We start from the raw sequence: 27124 nt of genomic DNA on the forward strand, positions 1-27124 counted from the left end.
TGTATATCCAAACTTGTTAATTATTTTGATAGCAGCGGTAGTACGGGGTATTTGTCGTTTTAATTAGATAACTACCCAATAAACCCTTGATGGTACTCTGTGTTTTTAATGAGTAGACTGACACGTAGCTACTCACTCAATACTTAGACACTCTCTCCTCAAGAATTGAAAATAAAAATAACAGCCTTAGAAAAATAAAATGATTTGATGAGATCAGTTTCTGGCTATCCCTGAGCCCGGAGTATCCGAATCTGTTGTTAGATTGCACATATGTGCGCGCCCTTCCAGCCCCGCATGGAGGCTGTCATCGCTCTAACAATATTAAAATGGGTAATTAGGGTACATTTTTGCTCATTCTAAGATATCTTTGCAGTTTTTGTCAAACTTTCCTTTTCTTTTAAAAAGTCGAGGTTTCGAGTAAAAAAAAGCTGGTCTTGCTTATAAGTTGTATTAATTGTTCATTATTGGTTAAATTGGATGTTCTTATTGAATATTTCCTTCAAAATATGTATTATTTATTAATATAAAACAGATTATTGATTGTTTCTGTTGTAAAAATATCGAAATTATGCACCAAAATTTCAATACATACATAATATCAATACTTAATGGTTTGAACCAGACACAAAATACGTATTACAACTTGTATAAATATAATAATATAAATAAATAAATACCATAACAATTTGAATGGAAGAAGAGATAATCACTTCACGATTATCAATTACACCATACAACAGCATTTTGGCCCACAGGCTGAAACCCGCATTCTTTAATGTTATTTAAACTGTAGAAAACCCATACGACCATTAAAAATTTCATCCAATAAAGGTGTGGCCTTACAGCCTTTTTTTTAAATCAAGAGTTTAGGGTAAAACTCCGATTCAGTGCCATATTTTGACATAAAATTACTAAATAGATGAAAATCAAAGTAAATAAAAAATTAGGACAAAAATTTCAGCCTTTGAAAAATGACTTATTGATTAAAATTAATAAAAAATCTATATAACTACCAAAAAATCGAGTAAAATGAAGGACCTTACATAAAGGCCAATGTTTTATTTTTATTTTTCATTCAAATACTTTATATCCTAGCTGAAATGATAGAATAGACCTTATACTTCAATTTAAAAAGGTTAATTTTGATTGATTTTTGGTCAATTTAGTTTTTAATATTTATTAAGAAATTTAAATATAATAAGCTAGTTACGTTGCGTGAATATACATTACAATAATATTCAAAATAATTGATAATTAGAAAATAAGAAGTGAATAATTTTTTTGCCTGGATTTAGCTTCTAAGTATGGGCATATTTTTGTTCTACGGTTTAAATAACAATAATAAATGGGGGTTTCAGCCTGCTGGCACTCCAAGATCTTCATTTTGTTGCATAGGTGGATTGAAATTGAACTAGCTTTTGTTAAACTGTGAACACTATGTGAATATACATATTGAAAAAAAAAAGTTTTCATATTATTAAAAAAAATCCCTCAAATCCTCACTTCTAAAGGCATATACGAACTTGAAGTTATAAAAGTTTATACAAATACCAACTATAAGAAACGATATATTAATTTAATTTAATTTAGGCAAGATATATCTCAAGACAAACATTAATTACTTGACTAGTATATATATTATATATACTTTTTTACACTAAATTTATATTTAATTCAAACACTAATACGTTGATTTTAGAGGTGCATTTGTTCAAAAAATATTTATTTTTGGCATGATCAACTTTTATTGAGATATATACTTGCAGTCAATCAAGTTATATTTCATTAAAATAGCACAAAGAGTTGATTTTAAAATAATACATTTCATAATCACATTCAATATAGATTAATGAAATCTTAGAACTGGTTTTCGTTCAAAATAAAGATTTAAGATGAGGCATCTATATAAGTATGCTATTTTGTCTTCAAATATAAGAAAAGTAAGAATGGATCTGGGTAATTACGTCTACCTGTGGATTTGTGTCCGGAACAACCATCTAAAAAAAATAATAAAAGCAAGTACTATAGAGGTACAGATATATTTATTGGCAAGTATATGTTTTTACAGGGGTATTAATTAAAATATCAATTACTATTGATGGACAATTTTGAATCTATTCCCTTTTTGTACGAGTAGTTAATAATTTAGTACAAGAGTGATGACTGAGCAAAAGAAGTAGTTCACTGTTTTTGGTGACGTCGTCTACTGTCTTAAAAAATCAACAAAATATGCTTTTGATTATGCCTCATTTATTTTGTTGTAAGTTGTTTACTTCCTGCGATCATCGGGGGGGTCCGTAACCAATTTAAAAGTGGGGTCAGGGTCATAAAAATCTAATTACTGATGGCAACATACTCACACAACTTTTTATTGAAATGGTCTTTCAAAGATGATTCCTTCCTCTTGTTGTGGCAACATTCATCATCTCTAATTAGCAGTGATACATAATTACTGATGAAAACCCAGTGTAAAATGTGTATGTTAAAAAAAAGAAACCGAAAATCAACATGGTAACCCTGACAATTTGAAGAATTTTTTGGAAAAGAGAAATAATAATGTTCATGACGTTTCATTAGATAAGCTACAATCAGCTGTGACAAAGGGAGGGAAGTGAAAAAGAATATAAACAAAGATATTGGCAAGAATGACTCCCATGTCAATCTGTAATTCTTTTCTGAGTCTAACAAAGGCTTACAATTATAACTCCACAACAAATCTTTAGGGTTACGCTCCGTCTGTTTATGAGCACACACAAATGTTCAAACAGGTTTTGAATATAATTGAATCTATATAGGAAAGAAAGTTCACTACTCAGGAATTAAATATTAATGACAACTGCTCAGGAAAAGAAAAATAATTCTTCGGATTGCGAATTCCAAAAAAACGGGCCTGCTAAAATAACACACCGGATTTACATCATTATGCACAATATATGTCCCACTGGTATGTAAAAATAAAAAGAACGTAAAATTAATGTGGTCAGCCTATAATTTAAATGAAGTTTGGGATGAGAGTAGGTTAACTGCAATTACGTTTATATTATAGATCAATTGCAAGCAGACTAAACAGCAAGACAATCAAAATAAACCCCATTCTTATACAGCAAGGACTTATAAAGAGTGGAATTACTCAGATATCGATCCTCAATTCTACTCCGAGTCCAACAAAGACTTACACTTTTAACTCCCAAGCAAGCCCTCATTGTTAATCTCTGTCTTTCATGAGCAGAGATGCAAATTATTACTTTATACTTAGATGTACAGTCTTCAAAAATTAAATATTAATGAAAACCCCTTTGAAAAATAATCAAATATATATATATAAATGATCAACCATAAAAGCCCGCTATTTTTGAACATATTTCATACACCTCTACTCATCAGTCTCTTAATTATATTGTTATATGATTATTAGGGCTGAAACGGTACGTTATACCCACAGTTCGGTACGAACCACAGCACACCTTCACGGCACGCGGTTCGGTAGAAATAAAAGTTTTTTTTTTTAAATAGAATTAATGTAGTTTTTCAAGTTTTTCCCCTATTTTATTCTTTAATAATTTATTTTCTGTACAAGTACATTATTTCTAAATATACTAAACTTCTTAAAAAACAAAGATTGATATAAAATATAAACGCGTTATATAATACTATATTTCATGAATTTATAAATGTGTATGCTAAAAAATGAACCTGTTTACATTTGCCGATAATAAACAAGGCCCATTAGGAGTCACATATTGCCGAGTGTCAAAAAAATACTTTACTTGATACAAATCGTGCAGTAGTTGGAAGGTATCGTTCAGGTAACTTGGAAACATTGGTGGAGATTTTTTTAAATTACCTCTCCACTATTCCAATGGCTATTCGTCAACTAGGATGTATTTTATCATTTTGTAAGTGATTATCACTTTTTTTTTTCAATAAACAAATACATAAATGATTTCTTATATAAATTGATTCTAATGGATTAAAATCTTACCTCACTCTTTAAATCCATTAATTGGAAGAAAAAAAATAACCATAACTATATTATATCAAAATATATTATATATGATTATTTATATAGATACCGTACCGACGGTAAAAACTTCCAGAACTGAAATGCTGTTTAATCCCGTACCGTAGTAGCCCTAATGATTCAGACTTCTGAAGGCTCTTTGTAATTGAGACTAATAGCTACAAATTACTCCTAAGTATTATAATATACCGGTTAAATACGCGGTTCTACCTGACTCAAAAGTTCAATTATCCATGTATATACCGTTATTCTAAAAAAAACAAAAAAACTTTCCTGTAGACATTCCCTAATTTCGACCCAAAAGATTAAATAAATTTAGAATGTTCCAAAACTTAAAGTTAAAACAAAATAACCCTTAATTGTATTTTTTTTAAAATGTCCACAAGTTTAAAAAATGCCCAACCATCAAGATTCTTCATATTATGGATTTATGGCTGTTTGTTAACTTATCGTTATTTATCATAGAAAGGAGTGTTTTTACAAAATTAGATTCTAATTGAACAGTTATCATAAGAATATTATCTTCCGGGATTATTTAAGGTATGACCCTTCGAACCTAGGAATGGCTAATCTATTATCTATGCAATATTTTGCATCAAATAGAAATATTTCTAGTTGTTCAAACGATTTATTGATTAAATTCTTATTCTCAAGGACTGAAAATAATCCAGGATTAGCTTATTGACCGGACAGGCTATGCATGATTCTATCAAAAAAACATGGACAGTGAGGCCTTAAAATACAACAAAGGTGTGTACTTGGACTCAAGACTTGCAATGCAATTTGAACTGTGTTTGATGAACATATTCAAAGATTAGTATTCGATATTTAAAGAAATACTTTTGACTTGACTTGGAAATTCAGTATAAGGACTTTTCCCCAACTCTGCAATCCACCCCATAAAAAACATTCACTTATTTGCTTTGCCTATTAGTTCGTAGTTAAAGTAACTCACACCAGCCAGAAAGAAGTTCTATTGAGCTAAAAAAAAAAAATAAGGTAAGCCTACTCCATAATAGTATAATGGAGCGAAATTGAAGTATAAATTCATGTACATATATTTTCCTCTAAACCAACTCATAAAGAAATAGTTCAATATATGTCCCACACATGAAAACCAAAATATTACCCTTTCTTCAATCATAGAATTTCCATATATGGAATAGTTTTGCATTATGGTATGTATAGGTATATCATTACTACAGGACCTTTGAAGTTATCAAATAAAAATCATTATTATACGATATAATTACTCATTTTATTAAAGCAAAACTGATTGAAAACTTACTTTTGTGTCATATATAAATTGTCAGTCGATTGCAATAATCAACATATCTAGCACCTGAATTATCAATGTTAATATTACCGGGTGCGGGGAAAAAATATGTACACTTTCAATCTGGAACTTTATCAAGATGTATTTCAGCAACCAGTTGTAATAGGGTATGTCAATAAAATAAAAGTAACTAATATGATGCCTTGGCTACTCTAATCATCGATGTAGCCCCCCTTGGCAGCAATGATGGCTTTCAGGTGGTTGACAGTGCCCTTGATTTAGTTGGTTTTTGAGTGAACGACTGTGCAGGCATTGGACTCAACATGCACCCAAAAAATGGTTGACATCTAATGAGTAGGGGGCCACATTTTCTATAGCTGAGAAGTGGCTTCTCCAGCCACTTCTGGACCTTTTGGGACGTGTTTGCAGGCACACACTCTTGCTGGAACACCACGTTCATGTCTGGGTAGTTGGTCTGGACTCATGGTAACAATTTAATCTCTGTGGGTTTTTTTTCTACAGTCCACAAGTCCAAAAGACCGAAATTCGTTGGTCACGTACAAATGGCATTTTCTGGGCTTCTAAGACACTTAGGAAGATCTAGTTTTTTTTTGTTTATTTCATCTTATTGTTTTTTTAGTATTTAACCCGAACAATTTCACTGCATTTAAAAAAAAACTTTCATTTATGTTGCAAAAAAATAAGTTTACAGAATTTTTAAGATCAACTCGTTCTGACACAATCATCTGTGGGGACTTCAATCTTCCTAATATTTATTGGGCATCTTGGATCATCTCTTCGTCTACTAGTAGGTTGTATATAGAAGTCTTTGAAGATATTTTCCTGGAACAAAAAATGAGTGAAGCTACTTACTCTCGAGGTAATATTCTGGATCTGGTGCTCTCATCCTCCAGAGTGTTGAATGATGTTAATATATCTGATCATTATCCAATACTAATTTTCACCACTTAAACTGTCGTTTATAAAATAAAATAGCTCTATAGGATACTTCGATTTTACCAAGGGTGACTATCTCTTAATGAACATTATACTTTTCACAATGGACTAAATTGAACATTTTACCTCTTCCCACCACCAAATAATGTTGAGACTACCTGGACATTAATAGGAAGTACGTGCACTGAGCTTGTTAGTTTAGTAGCTATATCCCATGGCGGATGTAGGTATAAGATTCATCACAATAAAATAAGGATATTAAACGACTGGTCTCTTTTAAACGTCGTTTTTGGGATCATTTTAGACGGTTTCCATGCCGAGATAATCTACTTTGCTACGGAAAATGTTGTTCAACTTATTCGACAAAATAAGATTAAAAATGAGATTGAACTACTATCAAAACTATCTCACGCTAATATGAACCCTCTTTAGTCATAGGAATTGGTTCGATACGAAATAATGAAGGTCAACTAGTTTTAGATGATGTTGGCATACCTTTTACTTTAAGACGTATTTTGCATCAATCTATCAACCCAAATTGAATCGAGTATTTTAAGGTCCTATTAATATTTGTTCTGGCCACCTATCCCTCTCAGAATGTTGCTTTTCTCCTGAAGAAGTTCGTAGTGTAATGGTAAATATCTGTTGCTCTTTTCAACTGGTCCAGACAGAATGTTCACCTTCTTCTTGAAAAGAGTTGTTAATACTGTTGCCTTCCCTATATCAATGCTCTTCAATTTTTCTTTTCAAAGGTGTATATGTACCAAATGATTGGAAAATAGCCAGTGTAGTTCCCATGTTTAAAAAGTGAGATCCTCTTGATCCTTCTAATTACAGACCCATATCCCTTACAAGTTATGTTGTAAAATAATGGAGCGGATTGTTAACCGAAAGCTATAATAATTCCTTGAGAGTAATAAACTTATTTCTAGTAGGCAAAACGGATTCTATCCTAATAAATTGTGTGTCTCAATCTAATTTCTTTCTGGAATGTTATCGTCAGTCGTTGTAACTGTTGATTATTATATTGGGGGAAGCAAGGAAACTTTGATTCATCACTAAGGCTTGTCAAATTTGTCTTCCATAAAAATTGTTCTATTTCTTTAAACGGGCATTTTGCAAACTTTAATCAACCGTGATCATATTGATCAGTCCGTACTTCATAACTCAAATATTTTTTAATCTAATAAATGGATAATTTTTCAGAAGATCATTTTTATATATGGATGATACTGAAAATCTACTAATGAATAAATATTTGTGTTTTTTTTTTTTAAATATTGTATCCTCAGGATATAAATCTGTTGCCAAACGAACCGGAACAACTGTAACAAAACAAAAAAAAAGGCTTTCAGAGATACGGGCACATTTAATCATTTGTTTAATATCGGATTAATATAATATCAGGACATATCTAGCTCTTAGTGATCGTATGAAGTCTACAAGGACTGGGGAGTAATTCCAAATGAATAGAAATATCACTTTTAAGACCTGAAATATCAATAAAACAAATCAATTAAGGAACTAAAATTGATTTTGTTTCTTAAAGGGATTTACAGGTCCATAGTGGTTCAACTAAAATGATCTAACTTGCAGTGAATACATGTACGAGAATATGCCTTTTATTTGCCTAATAAACTCTTCAGGAACATTATATTCTGTATACATATACAATGTACTGCCTGTCTTCCAACTTCTTATTTTATGAAGACCTTCAAATTATGCTAATAACCTCCTAATAATAAGTTTATATGTATATACGTTATAGGTATATATTTATCAAATAAGTTTAACAATTAACATTCTTAGTAATAAAAAAATAACAACTATTGACTTGCAGTCAAAGGGTATTTGAGCAATGTAGCCACCAAAATTCTTCTTTTTCTTGCCTCCTATTCCAAAGGAGTCGAATCAGACTCAAGATATAAATCATAAATGGCGATTCTAGAGGTGTCATCCGGTATATTTACCCAGCCATTTTTTTCTGTCGTATCTGTTATATTTATCTTTTTACCAGTGCATCTATGAATCACATATGCTGCAGGCAAACGTGCAACAACTTCAAAATTATCCGATGAGTTAAATACTCCTGCCCCTCGATTCCAATGGAAATAGGTTAGACTATTGTTTTTTGGTAACAGGATTTTCTCTCCAGTAAGATAAGGGACCCAATTCTCAGATAGTTGTCGCTCTGCCAAGTCAATATGTCCAGATATCTCTATTTTATACTCATAGTTTCCACATTTGGATTTCTTTGGTTTAATGGTTCGCATGAATATGATGGAGAGGAGTTTCCCAGTTTGTATTAGGGGTGCACGGGTTTTCAGTGCCTTTAAAAAGGAGCTTTCACTATACATATTTAAAGATTAATAAAATATTAAAAAGTTAATTCCAAAGGATATTGGAGAAAAAGTCCATACTTTCCGGACTCGGACTCATTATTTTGAGCCACAATTTCCGATTCAATTGCTTTGTTCTTTTTTCGAGAAATGAGATTCCTTGACTCTTCCAGCTGATATTTGAGCTTATTGAATCCCTCCCGGCTCAGTGTATCACCTGAGGATCTATAAAGAAATGTATAGATAATATTACAAAGCAAGTCCTTTAAAATGTATCACCGATAGCCCAACTCCGCAATGATCCGCGCCATATCCTCATCCTCAAGGTATCGATGATCTTCTTCGCTTACAAGGGAGTCTAAATATTCTTCATAGGTAGCATATTTGTCCACTTCTTCGTCATCAAACATTCTATCAAAGTCATGAATGGATCCTTCTTCGTCTTCCTCATGTCCATCCTCACCAAGGAGGACATCGGGATTGAATGAAAACATTTTTTTGTCTTCTTCGATACGAGGGGGAAAAAAACATAAGAAATTAATCAATAATAATAATAAATATTGAGACAAGTCAATAAGAAAGAGAAAGTACTTAAAATCCAAGATAGATAATTATTATTTAATGAATATCCAACACAGTTGTGTAAAAACAATAATAAAAAGCCCCTTGAGGTTCGTGCACGGAGGAACTGTTCTTCTTCTTTGATTTCCCCCTTCTCTTCTACTTCTTCGAAAGACGAAGAAGTAGAAGGGAGGAAGAGAGTTTCAATAAATGTACAATTTTTGTTCATGTATGTCGCTTAATACATATATTTTTGATTGAGGCGCTTCTCTGCGTCTAATATTCAAGTATGACTTAAAAGCCTTTTATAGAGAGAAAAACAATCACTACCATGACATAAAATTAGAAAATAAATAACTTGTTTTGTTTTTCTTTTATTCTATTTTTACGATTAGTTTTTTGTTTTTTTTGAAAGGGAAATAACTGTATTGTGTTTTCAGTATACCTAAGCAAGGTCACACCACATAAAGTAATTGACTTCTTTACCCCTGCCTTCTCCATTATAATTCCTAATGATTACAATCTCTTAATATTTATATCCTCATAGTGTTCATTGGGTGTAAATCAACATGTATTATCGTCCTCAATAACAGATGGGGCTCTCTTTTAAAGGAACCTTTCTCTTTACATTTCTAAATATTAAGAATGTATTTGTCCCAAAAACATCCCTTACACCATCATAGATATTAACATGTTACACAGTGAGACGGGCATAATATGGATCATTAGACACCCTTTCTGCACTAAGTCTACTAGTTATATAATAAAGCTGGTAGGTTACACGAATATGACGCCATCATTGTATCATTAACTGCCACATTTTGACGCCTGTATAGTGACATCATCATCATTGAGGCTAATCTGGAGCTTTTTGGACATATTAAAGAAAGAAAACAAAAATGTTAACCATGACTCTGAAAATGTGATGACGGATAAATTCAACCAGTGCAACCTCTTCAATAATAAACAATAAAAGAGGATCAACACAAAACGGCTGCAACCATTAACCAATATTAAACTTTGGACTAGGTATTGATTTTTGACAGATTTCTGCATTCCATTCCTAGGAGAGGAAAATTGAGAAAAAGACGAAGCTACTCAGTGGGCTAAAGAACGATTCATCAACAATCCGAAACTTTTCAGACGAAAAGGCTTGGAACGTTGACCAGGCAAGGAACGTTAGGAATGAAAGGCACTTGACTTACTACATTAATGAGTTACCTGTAATTCACTCGATAATGCAACTTGATTCGGTCAATATATTCGGATTGTTGTACTTCGACAGGAAGAGGATAAAGCCTCGAAAAGAGACTCAGAGTTGACACACAGGAGTACCTCAACCTCATGAACAACGTGGTGAAGCTGTGGCTGAATGAGAACTATACGGAGGGGGACTACGTGTTCCAGCAGGATAGTGTCCCTTCCCATGATTCCAAATAGACACAAGATTGGTACTAGAAGAACTTTGCCGATTTGTGGCCGTGGGAGATATGGCTCCAAGCTCGCCGTATCTGAACTCCCAATGTGGAGTCCCTGAGGACTGTGGTAGACAAAGAGTGGGAGGACATGAGCGATGACTTTGTGCGGAAGACGTGCTTGGGTTTCCACCCCAAAATCGAGGCTATTCTGAAGGGAGAATATTTTGAGAAGTTATATAGCTTATGAAATTTCCGATAAAGCAGTAAAAGTTTCAATTCTCTGCCTCTTTTATTTTCGAAAATCTGGGCGAAATTGTATACCGGAAACAATTACTGCACACTATATATTAAAAGAAAAATTAATTTAGTTATAATGCTATCCATATTCAAATTCAGCAAAATATGTTTATCTCTTTGACTATGGAGTACACATTTTGACAAACGTGTGCTTCTAAAACTCAGGGCCTCATATTAAACACGAAAAGGGATATACATATTTGGTGCGTCAACATAAAAATAATCTTCAACAAAAGCAACAAAAGAAAAAATCCAAATTTATTTCTATAAATAATATATTCTATATGTTTTAACACAATTATATTAGCCCCGATATGGTGTTTCGAATAAAATCTTTCAATTTGTCGTACCTTTAGCATGAAATCAATTTCGGATGCTTAAGTACAATTTGCGGCAAATCAAAAAAGTTAACAAGAATAATTAAGAAGTTGACGATTATTTATGGATCAATATAAATGTAATTCAACCTTAATTTTGAGAAAATGCATTCTAGCTTGCTTTTGTTTTGAGTTATGGGTGCTAACGAGCTTATGAAGGATGATTAATCAACTTATGCAGATTTTAATGCATCCACTCCACATCTAAAATAAATTTGTGAGCACTCTACATTAAGTGTCCAAATCTTTTACTAAATTATTTATTAGATAACTTATGGATATGGGAAACAACATAATCAAAAAAACGTATCAGGCTTAGTGTCACTTGGTATATTAGTATCGGAGTATGCAATTAAAATGGGCCTACAGTTAAATGATATTTGAAAAGGTAAAGAACAGAATTGTGGGGGTAATATTCTTTATATTGTAAAATTAGGATGTACATTATCATTGTGAAAAAAAAAGTGTTGTGGGTAATATCATCGTGAAGCAACATCATTGTAAGCAATATGAATATGATTAATTTCATTAATGAAAATGACATTGCGTCGGCGTCAAGAGACATGGCCTTTGAATTGAAACTACCTGAAGGACGATCCATTGGCATTCGACTTAGTGCTGGATATTATACTGTATTTTCCGGAAAACTCAATCAAATACACTAAGAGTTTAAATCATATTATCAAGATATTCAGTAGACATAAAAATAGACAAATCCTAGATACTTCCTTTTGAAAGCCTTATTTTTTTGGTTATTTTATGTCTTTCCTTATTGTAAGGGATTTAGGTTAGTCTTTTTTTTTTAATGTTTATTTCTTGTATAGATTTTTAGTATACTTTTTGTAACTAAAGAGGTCTTTGTCTTTTGGAACTAATTTTAAACTGCAATCTTTATTTATAGGTATTTTTACCAAAATTAATTTCCCAATTTATTATGATGTATTTTTTATATTATAGAATAAAGCTTTTCAAAAAAATAGCATCGTGTCGAATTTCGTTGCAATTTATATTATATTCGAACGATCAAACTATTGAATGATATGCAAAAAAATCCCCATCAGTAGCTTCCCTAAGCATCATAAAGCCTTTCTAATATCCAAAAATTCGGTTTCAGGTTGTACAAGTGAAGTTGTGGTCTGCAATGGGTTAAAATCTACCGCCGCTACCTTATTAATCATTAAGGACCTCTTCTAATTTACTTTAATAGAGCATGGCTAACGGTTAAATGGATAAAATAATAAATTTTTTGAATATCAATAGTTTATATTTTATTTCAAATGATACATCATTTGATTGGGCAATGTACTATGGTTACATTGAAATGGGCTATAGGTGAAAAGGGGATGTGTGTAAAGAATAAACTAAGTATTACGATTGCATAATGTTTCTCTTTTTTTTTTGTTCATTATTTAATCATTCGTGTGTGTCATAGCGTCTCCCTCTAAAAGAAGAATTCTCTCCTATCTTTGGTCTAAATTGATTTTAAATTGCATAATAAAATGAATATAGACGAATTTAAATATAACTATTATATTTTACTGCACTAATGCTATTTAAATGTAGAAGGTTTTCCTATTTATAGAAGAAATTCATCTCCCCACAAATCATATAACAGGAGGCTGATATTAACAAGGGTGTTGATTCAGGTGTACTATATGTCTCGTTCCCGCCTTTTCCTTGTGCTCTTACAAAAAAACATCTCTAGTTATAGGTGGAGATGGTTCCTAGTATGACGTTAACCATGAAGATATAAAATGGATTTGGCCATGGAGCCCAGCGGTTTATCTGCACAGTCCGTGCATTTTGAGATACCGGGTGCTCCATTGAAATCTGAGCAGTTACTAATTTAATAATTAATGAAGGTTGAGTGATTGAAAGCAATTCATATTTCAATATCACTCAAAATAAACAACTAGTTACAGAAAAAAATCCCTATAAAATTCATCCTTGGACATTTAATTCCATTTTGAAAAGGGATATTTAGTGAGGTCATACGGCTTATTTGTCTACACTAATTACTAGTCCCGACACGTGGATAATATTTATACCTGGGAAGATAGAAGTAAATCCCGGTATTACTCTTCTTTTCGAATCCATCACTAGTCATCGAGGACTCACCACTAATCACCAGTTCCGACTGCCCAGACCTCTCTCTATAGCCTTACATAAAAACTACTCAGTAGTTTAGAAAAATAAACCGTATGACATCATTAAATATCCCTCTTCAAAGAGGGAATGAAATATCTTGGGATGCATTTTAACGGGAAAGAATTTACGAGGAATTAAATAATCTAGCACCGAACAAAACAAACCTCGAGTAAATGATACTTGAACGTGATCGACGAGTTTCCATTCACGCACACCCAGCAGTTGGGCGTCTCTGGGAAGTAAATAAATAAAAAATCAAATTTGGCCTTTTTCTCTTTTATTTGCTCCAAAGGTTCTTCATGTTTATTAGAAGTTCGATTTTTTACAAACTACTGATTATTTTTATAAATAGATTTTCTATCTTTAAGCATAAAATATTATTGAGAGCAGCCTTGAAAAATAGTAAAACAACGTTCAGATTCTAACCACACAGGATACTCGTTTGTCTAAGGTCTATGCCGTAAGCAAGTCCGAAACATTGGAGAGGAAGAAGGGTTCTGTCAAAAAGGCCAAACTGGACCTGGATGAGTTATATAAAATAGTCCAGCCCAATCACCTTAATTTCATGAGGGTCCATGCAAGAGCTCTTGGGGTTTCACACCAAAATGTCTAGAACACTATAAACAAAAAGTGGGTGAACAGAGTCTTCTGAGGGGAAGAGGCCACTTTCACTTTTAACACCAACAATGAAAGAAACCCATCTCCTCCCTTACAAAACTTTTGTCTCTTTTGAACTCTTTTTTTACATTTCGCCCCCCTCCTACAACCCTGATGCAAACCCCCTTCAACTACACTCTTTGGTTGTCGAGAAGAAGGCCTGCAATCACTGACGCCCTTAAAGCCACTGTCTGCTAGAACTGCGACGCCATGATAGAGGGCTACATCCACAACGGGTGGTAGGCCTTCTTCCACCACCTGGAAGCCCTCATTGCGATTAAGAGAGGCTACATTAATGATTAAGAAAACAGAGACACACATCTATTTATAGAATTAATTTGTTGAAATTATATTGCTAATTAATAAAATAAGTCTTGTTGAAGTTAACAATTCAAAGTGCTCCGATTTTAAGGGACCACTCAGTATTACAAGGGGTCCTTGATGTTCAAGGAAGGGGTGGTGGATGAATTTAATATCCCTTGGGGCCAGTAGTTTACTTTTTTTCATTATTTGCACCGAAAATAGTATTTTCGTGGAATTAAATTACTCACAACCCCATTGCATAGAATGATGTTGCTTCAGGATGATATTACTCAAAACAATTTGCTCCACAATCTTTTTATCACAATCATTTTAGAGTGAACCATACAAAAAGATATTCAAGCAATGACGTAACCCCTCAAATAGTGCAACACTGAGACTTATATTGGTACACGTAGAAAACCTGTTCAAAAATATTTGTATCGTTACAACACGAATCAGACCATTATATCCTTACAACCAAGAATAAATTAATAATAGAAACACGTATAATATCATAGTACTATTCAAATCACTTCCGATTTTATAAAAATACATAGCATTTATCAAATAATTTATTACTTGAATATATTGTCTGAACAAGTCATTGTCAAGATGAATAACAAGGTTCCCTCTTATGGACAAAACTACATAATTATGACGTAATAAATGATTAACATTCCAAATAATAAAGGCCTTTGAATAAGTACTATGAAAATAGTATACATATCTATATAGATATGTACCTAGGCCATACAAAGTCATTTGAAGTCTCATTTCTCTGTTAATAATACCTTGTTATTTCAAAAAAGTGGCGTTGGAATACGTTTAATTATGTCGGCCTTTTAAATGGTTCACACAGATAGTTCTTCAGTGGCCTTCTTAAAATAATAAGAGATTAGTAAGGGGAAAAAATGATATCACTTCTTGTGCAAATTCTTTATCAGTATGAGCAGGGGTCACCAAATTATAGCCCGTGGGCCAGATCAGGCTGCAACGTCATTTCATCTGGCCCGCCGACTGTATTTGAATTTTATTGATAAAAAGTATGAAACATTAAACTTTGTGATAAAATTTATTTAATTTTTCTTTACACACATCACTTCATTACATTTAATACTAGAAATAGAAAAATAAATGTGCTAGCTCTGTTAATCTTTTCTTATGAACCCTACACAGACACCTAATAACGGTGTACCTACCTACAGCCGATATTGAGATAGCCTTTAGACTTCTTCCGTCAACCACTCTATGAACTGTTCAGTAATAAACGCTTTACAGTAACTGATAGCCGCATCAATTGCTTTTTCTTCATCTGAATTCTGCTTCATGTTTGACAGAATACCAAATAGCAAAAAAACTTCTTCATATCTCGGCTCAAAATCTATAATATCCTTGGAATTAAGTAATTAAAATCTTTTACAATTTTCAGAACTGGACAGCAAACAAAAGCGTCTTTGATATTGCTATATATTCGTCCATATTCTTAACAATATACTGAAAATATATTCAAACTAGTCGATATCTGAAATTGGGAGATAACTTACGGCCATCTTGGATGCCTTTCAAAGAATATATTTTTGATAACGTCGCTTTATTCATAACTTTTTAGTATACATCCATGTTGATTGTTTTTGTTCAATACACACTACTCACCTATGATTAACATGGAATAATAAAATTAGTTTTTCTTCTTTTTCACAGAGCTTTCGTTCTGGCTTGTAAGTATTGAACAGAATGATTAAGTGACCCGCGTTCGTCATTCTTTCAGTTGTCAGTCCCACAGTAAAAAAAGTTTGATGACCCCTGGGTAGAATGAAAGGAAGAACGTGGGTAAATAATATAGGTAAAATTGTATAAAATATGACCTCAATGAGTGAGGTATATTTTTGTAGTTGTAAATCCGGAAGGTGTTTTATTTTTAATATTTTCAAAGTTGTTTTCATAATATTTTTTTTAGCTGTTCTTGGACAGTTAGGCATTCATTTTTCTGCAACAGTTTTCTAATACAGATGTCATTGATATAATAATGTAGCAAGTAAAATATACAAAAAAAAAAATGTTTTGAAATACGTGCTCTGTTTAATCACCGTTGATAATCATGTTGTGTTTGTACTTACTATCATAGCTGCTAGCTATAGTGAAAGTCAATCTACTCCTTTTCCAGAAATACTTCAAATTATCGTGGTTACCATGTTATACAACTCTAAATATAGATATCATATGAATCAGGTATGAGGTCATTATCGTCTTTCATAATTGTACTTTAATTAAAGATGAGCTTTCTTTGATCATATATAATCAAACTAAATATACCATTATAAACAAAGATTTATTTAATTTTGAATAATTTTTTAACAATAAATAATTATATAACTAGTGAAAGTTACATAGGTAGATAATTATTTTATAACAACGTACACAATGTTAAGAAAACGAAAAAAGCTCACAATCATCCGTTAGTGATAGTTAAATTATACTTAATATTTAGTACAAAATAGTAAAAACGTCAGCTAACTCGACTTTAACGAATTTGATCCATACGTTTTATTAAACACTCATAAGGGTCATGACTATAATTTTGTAAAAAAAAATGTGCGTCTTCAAAGGAGGGAGGGGATCTGTAGATTTTAGTAAATTGAGAATATCCATTGGTATCCATATATATATATATAAAATTGGCTTTTTCTCTTAAATATGTAAAATGACAAAAATTATTTTTTTTAATTTAAACATTAATCTATATTTTTTCGAAAAGTATTTTGTCTCTTTTACCCCCACCTCCCCCTAAAAAAAGAATGAAAAAATCTTGAAGACTATCCCGAAATATGACATGTATAAAAATAAAAGAAACCGAAAATGGATCTATTATTTATAAATTATTTGCTGTCTAAATAGATGTTTAAAAAAAAAGAACATGATAACCCTGACGAATTGAAGAATGTTTGGAAAAAAAATGGTTTAACTATCATAATGTTTTATTGGAACAGCTGGAAACCGCTGAAAGAAGTGGAGGTATCACAAATCCTACTCAGAATAACTGTAGCAAAGAAATAGGCATGCATTACTACGATATCGATTCTCAATTCTACTCCGAGACCAACAAGGACTTACCCATTGTTACTCTCTGTTTTTCTTTTTCACACATACTTTATACTTAGATGTTCTCTCCTCAAGAACGAAAGAATAACCATAACGGCTATGGAAAATAAAAAACATATTACTAACTGGAAATAAATATTGCTCGCGTTCAAGTCTTATTTTTTACAACTGATTCCTGATTAGTAAATATAGAGACAAAATATTCATATTAAATTTTAGCATTAGTAACACAGAGTGTTATTGACGTTATTTCATCTCTCAACTTTTCCTTAGGAAAGTTCAAAAATGACGTATAGTTAGCCAATTATTCCCAACAGATGGACGTTTATTTTTTTGATTGTTGGACATTGTTCATAGCATAATAAGAACTAGTTATGATAGTTTTCAAAATACTAATATGGAGTAAGAATAGCTGCGGCTGGTAGGGAGAAGAAAGCAAACTGGAAGGGATCTAAGGTTCCTCCACATAATAGTTAAAGGCCGTCATATTGAAAATTTAATTTTCATAAAAATTAACCCTAAATATATACAGGGAGCGGGGATCAAATTGTCGCCAAAATATTTTTCTACAAAAAACAACACAAAATATACATTTTGAACTTTTTTATTGAAACAATATTTATATCATTTATAAGAAGAGACACATTTTGTTATTCTTTAGTAGTGGGAAGTGCTTCTCAAACTTTTTTTAGTCAGATCTCCTTTTAAAAAGTGTATAACATCTGAAGGCGCAGATATATTCAAAAACTGTCCAATTCTCTAACACCAAATCTCATTTTAAATGTGTGTTCTTCCCGGCTCTCTATCAGTTGCTCCATATATATTTTGCGGCACCCCTGACGTATTTTGAGAAACGTTGGTTTAGGGGCCGAAATTATCACACATGTGATGCCCCCTCCTCCCTTCAAAAAAGTTGAGCCAGGCCGACACTGGGTAAGAATGCAAAATTAAAAATACCTAAAAAAATACGTTGTGTATTTTTCCGTAAACTCGATAACGCCACGATATAGCACTTTCACTGACGTCCTTGTGTAAATACAAGGAAGGCGACTCCTTGTAGGAAGTTTTCTAAAATTTGATTGTTTATACTTCCTTCAAGATGGCCGATTTTAAGAATGATGGGGTAATAAGACTCAATTGAATTCAATTGATCTATAACACCACATATGCCTATAAAGGATATAACTTTAATATAAGGACCTATAAAAAGGCCCTTCCTTAAAAATGCATTCACATCTCATTACCACAAAATAATTATATTTAAAAAAAATGAGTCATAGAGCACATTAAAAGGTGGTTGAGTTTCCATAGATACCATCGGGGATCATCATTTACCATGGCACATAGGTAAGTCAAGGCCTAGAATGTAGCTATGTGAAGTTATAAGGTCTAAACTTTGAAATTCTAATGTTTTTTTATATTAATTTTTTCTTTGTCATTTTCTGTTTTGTATAAATATATAGAAAAATATTCCTTTTAACCCAACAAAAACGAAATAACCTTCGTTTACTCTGTCGATGTAGGTACTGGGTACCATTGCAAAGGTGAATTTAATCATGAGTAAATGAAATATGCGTATGCTCAATTAACGACGCATTGGTGCAGATTACAAGTATTCAAGGTTAGTACTTTGACAAGATTGATTGGTTCCAACCCTCTAAAAAACTTGTAGATAACGTCAAATGTGAGTAATCTTAGTACAAAAAACATTTTAAATAATTAAATAATTTTTTTTTTTTTTTTTGCTTGATCTTGAAACAACAAATATATAAAGTAATGAAATAGAACTATTTCCTTTTTAGAACATACAAGGTACATAATATAAGAAACTTGATTTAAATCATCATTAAGGTTCAATTAACTCTTAGATATTGTATAAACATATAATTAGTTTTAATTACAATTAACCCAAAGTCAAATTTACAAAATATAGTAACTATCTCATTTAGTAGATTCCAAGGAAGTATTCAATATAATTTTTTTTTTTTGCAATTTGATTATTTCAAGCTATTCATTAATTTTTAATTACAACGAATGAGTGGAACTAAGGTTTCTATTATTTGTATATATATATATAAACTTTTAAATCCGCTTAATTCAATGGAGAGTTTAATTTCGGTTTTTTGTGTGTGTGTTTTGAAGAATATACTTATGAACATGTTTCTTTCATACAACAACTTCAAATCGAACCATTGTTCAAGAGTACTTAATTATAAACACGATGCAAGTGATTCTTCACAATGTATTATTCCAACAGAAACAACAATGGCTAAAACAAGTTTAACTCTGCATTTCCTTTTTGGTCAGCCCAGTGATCTAAATCCAGCAATTCTCCCATCTATAGAGGATGTTTATAACTCCCTTTAATTGTAAAAGAAGATTTAAATCAGACTCGTCCTGGTAAATGGTTTAAAAGAGAGGCTTATTTAACAACTGCTGATTTAGTTTTGTCAATATGGGAGCAATTTAACATTCCTGCAATAAACAAATACTTTGTTGGTGGTAAAATTCAAAAAATAGAGGGAAAAGTAGACATGATTTCTAAAAATGGGTTGAAAACTGATTATCCTTTGGTCAAAAAGTTCATTAATGAATGTGAGGAAATGTTTGATATCGCTTCATGTCAATGCTATGATAATAAAATTCCAAGAGATAAATGTAAATGTCAAAGAAAGATTGCCCTTCAAGAGTGGCAGGCATATATTGATCAAAAAATAGGGTGGGGATGTTAGGACCTATTGATTCTGTTACTACCAGAAAGAATTTGGATACTACCAGCAGGAGATATTGTCAATTTGAGTTTGAATATTACCAAGAAAAACGGCCAATGGACCAAAATTCATTTAATCAGTCTTTAACAAATTTTTCAGATGTGAAAGACTTCCCAATGCCACAAAATACTGATGAGAATTGGACTTTTAAGAAGAACCTGTGAGTCAATTCAAAATATCTGACCATAGTAAGGGGAGTTACTTTAACACTGCAATAATGGCGGACAGATTTCGGTTGTCAGATACAGCAGTGCCTGCTATTTGTAATTATCTTTTAGAAGATATGGAATTAATTGTTCCTTCAAATATACTAGATGGTCAAAAAGTTAAAAGGTAAAGACAGAACTACAGGAAAATTCATGCAAAATCTTCAAAAGAAGAATCAATCAAAATCAAATGCATTGGTTTTGATGGCAAGATCCACCTTACCAAAATGGTTAAAAGTGTTGAACATCAAGAGAGAAGGAATGGCAGCTCCAATGTGGTTTGCCCTTAAATGTCAAACGAATGGCCATGATGGTTCGAATCATTTTCAGCTTGCAATTTCACTATCAGAGGGATTGATCAAGATCTGACCCTATTGTACAAAAAACTTTATCCTGAAAGTCTTTCTTCCACCATCATGAAAATTTATTGGTAGATGAAGATTCAGAAGTTTGTAAATTTGCATTGAACAAAGTCTTGAAAGCAAAAATTTCATATGACTCCCATAGGTAATTAATAATTCCTAATAAAATTAACTATCTTTGTTCCAAGATAGTAATTTCAGTTCTTCCAATCTTACAATATTGGTCAGATAACTTATGAAAGCAAAGAATGAACCTTTGAAATTAGATAAATATCCATGTCATTCCCAATTTATAGAAAGGGTAGTGAAACTAGTTTTAGAGACTTCCTGTAACGTTTACGGATATAACCAAAGGCACGGATACATTTTGTCAACTTTAAAATCAAGAGATAAACTAAGGAAATTTAAAACTAAATGTCAATACACAATTTGGTATATTCACATATTATATCATTAAAAATAGCATTTAGCAAAGATTGAGGATATACTTACTTATATAGAATAAAAAGAATAAGATATTGACAGAATTTTCTCCTTTTCATAAGTAATTTTTATCTGGTTCGTCTATTTTTGCACTAGATCTGGGGGTGCACAACGTTTATCTCGCTGTAGAAGTAAGGGATTTAACTTGAGCAAAAATTTACATATCCCCTTATACATGTACACATGTACCCTACCTTTACAATTCATGAGCACACATATTAATTATTACTTTATACTTGGATGTCCTGTTCAGATTGTCAAATAGAAAAAGCCGCTACTACGTTCCCAAACATATTTTATAAAACCTTGATAATAACTACCAAAGTTTTCCCCCATCGTTACTTTCCGTTTTTTATCAGCACAAGGTATTACTTTATACGAATACGTAGGATTGCTACTTATATTTCTGAGCTTAAATAACCTCTGCGTTGCAATTTCCATTTGTTATATCCACTTAATAGCTTGGTATTTACATGTATCAACTTATAATAAATTGTATAATTTACGAGTGAATGGAGTATTTTATAGTGATTTGAAATATTATTCCAAGTAAAAAAAAAATTAAATGTACTCGTGGAAACATTCGTGCAATTATTTTCATAAGATTCGACGTAGGTTATCTAGACAACAGTACATCGATGAACTCAATTCCTTATATGACAATCATGCACTATCCTACAGTACAATAAAACACTGATATAACAAATTTAAGGGAGGTCGTAATCTGCTCCACGAACGAATTTCGTGAAGGTCGTCCAAAATTGGCTGTTGTCCCAGAATACATCGATGACGTACATGAGCTAATATAACATGATTGTCATGTGACTTACCGGGAGGCATCTTTGGAGATCAGTATGACCAGCATCTTCAGGATATTGCATGAAAATTTGTCTGACAAGAAGATTTGTTCACGTTGGACTCCCCGTAATCTGACAAATGATACAAAAACGAATCTGATTGATTGGTGCCAGAAAATGATAAAAAAATGTGTTAGAAGTTAGCTGTTTATAATGTTTACACAGGTGATTAAACATGGATCTATGTACATTAGCCAAAAAACTGGAAACGACTGTATGGGTCTTTTAAGATGAGCCAAATGGGAGAAGCAAATCATTTTAATTAATTTGCAATTAAAATTCTCTAATTGACTAAGCTTACTTTTAGGGTGTAATCACCTTATAATATTAAAAAAATCCAGTTGAGGCTGTAATTATAAAAAGATGCTTTTGCATTCTAGGATATATTTTATAAATCTAATATAGGTTATTTGAGGTATGTTCCGTCCAAAACTGTGCTTGTGTCCGCAACTGAAGCACAAACATCCCTTTATATTACTAAAACTCCAAATTTTGAGTAAAAACTTAATTCTTGTGGTTAACCATATTTTTTTAAACTTCCCAAATAGACACAGAGGAGTAAATAATCTTTCTCAAAATAAAAGAAAATGATTTCAAAATGTATATTTTAATCCGTTTGGAGTACCCATCCATGTATGTAGGTCTGGTTACAAGATTAGTGCTGTGTCTAGGGAAAGAGTCTTTAAAGGTGTCAACACTCAGATAGATCCTATTTAATCATGGACATGGTCTAAGGGTAAGATAAATATTCGAGGTCATTTTTTATCTTTTTTAACAAAAACACTTTCAAATCTTTTTTTTTTTTTTTTTTTTAGAAAATAAAGTCTAGGAACCTTTTTATTGACAAGATGACATTCATTTCATTTTTATTGGAATTCTTTGATTTAATGATGTTTTCCTTTTTGGAAAAGTAATAACTAATGCTTGATGATGATTCAGGTTGCAATATTATAAAGTTATGATTCCTATATATGTACCTACAATCAAACGTTTAACTCACTTCCACGAATTACAATGATTAAGTGTTCATTAATTAATTATTGTGTCTGACTCTATACAGGGTGCATGGACAAAATCTGCTACATTTTAAAGACGACATTTCTCCATCAGCTGATGTCTGATCCGTCTGATTTTGGTGTTAAAATTTTTCCCGGGGCATAGGATTTAGTTATTGTAGCGATAACATCATTTTAAGTCCACAAGAAATGTCACTATGTTCAATGAGAGAGATCGTAGGTGTGCTGCTATTCAGGTTATGCTTCGTGGTCACATAAAATTAAGCAATGCTTACATCTCTGGCCTTCTGTCAATGCCAATTAGAACGGTCAGAAGTCTCAGGAAGAAGATCGAGGAGTCATCAGACCCGATTGACGTTGTTGACAGGAAGAAGAAGAGCACCAGGATTGCCCGGGACGTCCCCAGGGTCATGAAGACCAAGTTTCCGGCCACTTTCATGGTGTTTAGGGTCGTGTCAAGTGAGGGGCATGTCATGCTGCCCCACATCGTCGATACAGGCCATGCATGTGGCAGCAGGACTCGGCTCCGGCCTACAAAGCTAAGCGGATGCAAGAATGACTGAAAAGCAATGCTTTTGCGTTCGTACCCTTCTCCTCTTCGCCTCCCTCATCACCAGATTTGAACCCGTTGGACTACTTTCTCTGGTCCTACGTGGAGAACATGACCAACTCCCATAACACCAAGCAGTCTCTCATCACCTGCATCAAGGAGAAATTCACTGAGATAGAAGCAGCGCAGATCGAAATTGCCTGTTCTTGGTTTTCGTAGCAGCATTGAGCGGATTTTGGCCGCAGACGGCGGCTACATTGAATAGATAGATACTTTATATCCTAATAAACATATTATTTTATCAATAAATCTTATAAAATAAGCTTGTAGTTTTTGTTTTTTGAAGCGGCAGATTTTGTCCACGCACCCTGTACTTATCAAGGTATGTTTGTCCTTGAGCAATCAAATTACACTACATAACAGGCACAAGTCTCATAAGCAATACTAAAAATATTCGCTGATAAATCGGAAATTCGATAGCTTACAACATAATACCCTATATATTTTTGTTTGGGAGATAATGCCGTGATATATTGAGTGATTTTTATCATTTTTTTTGAGAACGGTTCTAATAGTGGATCGAGTCAACTGTGGAAGTATTTTTATTACGAAATGAATCAATTATTAATTAATGAACCCTTAATTAGTCTAGTTTGTGGCAAATGATCGGAAATGGTGTCTTTTAAAATAGATTCACGTAAATGGGAATCATAATTATATAGTTTTTCAAAATAAATAGTCATAAAATATATTTAGGACTTTAGGTGCAGTGTCTACGACTACAAATGACTAAATGACATTCCTGGCTTTTAATAACTGTGTTTTGTTTGTTCTTCATTGTATATCCATTTATAAGGAGCACTCATTGTGAAACTTATTCAATATCAAGGTTATGTTGATTTAACTTAAGTGCCTGAGTAAATTACCATATGTCATCTCTTTTCTCAATGAAACTCTTACAGGTTTTGGAGTTATTATCCGCTACAAAGTGTCAAAATACATCATTTATATATAATCATTGGCATGAAAATAATTAACTTCTTTATAATCCAAAAGAAGAAACAAGGACTCAAATTTCAAAACACACGCAACCCAAGTTATTCTTTCACAATTCGAAGTAGGTATTACTATTGAGATGCATCATAATAATACAACCTCATCTCTCATCACGTTTTTGTATAAGTTTTTGTAACTCTTTGTGTATTGTGTTTAGACATCATAGATTAAGATCATGAGCCTTAAAATTGTCACGATTTTTTGAAAAAATATATATTCATTCAAATCATTGATTTTTGCAATAATGGAGTGGGAATAGAGAGTCTTTGAGTTGGGATGACGAATAGATTTGGGATATTCTAGAATCTATTTATATTTACAATTCAATAATAGTTTTATTTCATGTGGAGGGAAATAAAATCTCTAAACAAAATGTTGTCAACAATTAAAATGCGGATTTAAGGGAACACAATATTGTATACTCGGGGGGGGGATAATAGGTGTAAGTCCTTGTCATACTCGGAGTAGAATTAAGAATTGCCATCTTACAAATGCCTTAGCTAAATACGCAGTAGAATTTCTGTGTATCCCCTTTTTCTTATACCTACTTGTAGTTAATTTAATAAAACATCATGACATTCTTCAAGTGGTCTTTAATTAAGTATCAGTATATATTATATAAAACAATTACACCGTCTATCCTAGGAATCTTCTTTGAATTCCATATACATTGAGTATACGACCTTCTCTAGGAATGACCGGGGCGTGAAACTACGCACACTGAGTTCAAGATAATAATTATTCTTGAGCAGGTTGGCCATTGAGTTACATCGTTCATAATAAGTGGCACTTCTTCTAACCATTGTTAATTTGTCTTTTCTTGCTCTTAATGTTATGATAAGGGATGTTATTGATGTCGAAATATCTCTAGTCAATTTACAAAGACATGCACCATCCCTTCTTTTAAAATAATTAATTTTCTACAATTTGTTAAAGAAATGAAATTGGCTAACTGCCTTCCTCTAATTGGTAATAAATGTTTCGACATGCAAGGAAGAAATAATTGCAATAAATTAACCCCAAACACTTTATGTTTCTTCAAATATATATATATATATTTCTTTTTTATTAACTATAATCAAAATATTAATTTTGGCAGTAAAAATGCTATTTATAATAGGTCAACATATTTTTTGGGATTCAAATACTTTTCTCTTAAAATATGTCTGAAATAATTTTCTATACACCGCTTATATTTGAAAATATGGAGGTGACCTTTTTTGGGACAACTAAAATGTCTTATATTTTTTATCAAATAACTTATATACAAACCTTGATTATGTACGCATAATGTATTTGTGGTTGATCATTTAATGCATTTTTCAACCAGGTCTAACAAAAGATGATGTACAAATTAACTTTATCAAGAGTAACAAGACATCGAAAATAAAAAGGTTAAATATCCATCCCCCTCTCTGATTGCAGAGAATGGATTGAACCAGGTTAGTAACTACAACTACAGCCTTGAAGGTCTGAAAATAAATGAAAATTCATTGAAGTACTTATAAAATGCAGACGATCTTACCTTATTTCTAACGGAAACACAAGAAGCTATTGAAGTTATTCAGGATTTCCAAAAAAATCAGGAAGACTAGGATCTTATCTAACTGTGACGACTATCCTAAGATGAAGGTCTTAGTGAGTTAGTTATTCTAGGTATCGAAGTTTTTAGTTGCAGTGTCGATGCTGAGAGAAGAAATGAATTAAAATTTTTATTTACTATACAGAAAAGTGTCAGATTTTTCAGTAAAACCCCACTAACTAGATTTGAAAATTGAAGGCATGGGATATCAATATCCTCCCAAAAACATTCCATTTGCAGAGATACGTGCCCTTTTCAAAGATGATATGTGAGAGCAAATACAAATTAAGGGAATATTTAGTATGGGGCATGCAAGAGCATACGTTTCAAGGTCAAGGATTAATGCTCAACCAACTTGATGGGGTCTTGTTTCTTCAAAGGTATGTGGAATGGGCCGAATCTCTCGTGGTTAAAACGACTCAGAAGCTCTGGTGATTTTTGGGCAATTAAAATCAAAACAAAATTCTACAAACAAATTGTTTTTCAATTTGCTAAACGGATCTGTATGGGCCCATCTCAAATGTTTAGAGGGGTGAAATGATCGGGTCATCATTGGAGGAAGATGTGCTTAGTATGGAGCTCTATCATTGAGAATGCCCTCCCTTTACTAAGGTCAAACAAACCACTTAATTATAATCCTCTACTGAACAGTAGGAGTGAGTTCCTTCGTAGTGCAGGGATTACGTTTGGAGGGCAATATATATCAGACGGGAGCCCCGTGTTGAATAACTTCTTTCTATCCCATAGAACACGGCGGATGTTCTTGGACGATATTTCAAAAGTAACTA

The 27124-nt window shown here is 32.4% G+C and overlaps 1 protein-coding gene across 1 annotated transcript; it reads right to left on the reverse strand.

The window, feature by feature from the left end:
• Positions 1–8012: 8012 nt before the first annotated feature.
• Positions 8013–9411, reverse strand: LOC121114622 (cilia- and flagella-associated protein 299). Its single transcript, XM_040708647.1, has 4 exons — positions 9185–9411; positions 8873–9098; positions 8675–8818; positions 8013–8603 (listed from the first exon to the last, which is right to left on the reverse strand). The coding sequence occupies exons 1-4, from the start codon at positions 9381–9383 to the stop codon at positions 8147–8149; spliced, it is 1026 nt and encodes a 341-aa protein (XP_040564581.1). The 5' UTR covers positions 9384–9411; the 3' UTR covers positions 8013–8146.
• Positions 9412–27124: the final 17713 nt, after the last annotated feature.

Source organism: Lepeophtheirus salmonis, chromosome 3, assembly GCF_016086655.4.
Source record: "Lepeophtheirus salmonis chromosome 3, UVic_Lsal_1.4, whole genome shotgun sequence".
NCBI lineage: Eukaryota > Metazoa > Arthropoda > Copepoda > Siphonostomatoida > Caligidae > Lepeophtheirus > Lepeophtheirus salmonis.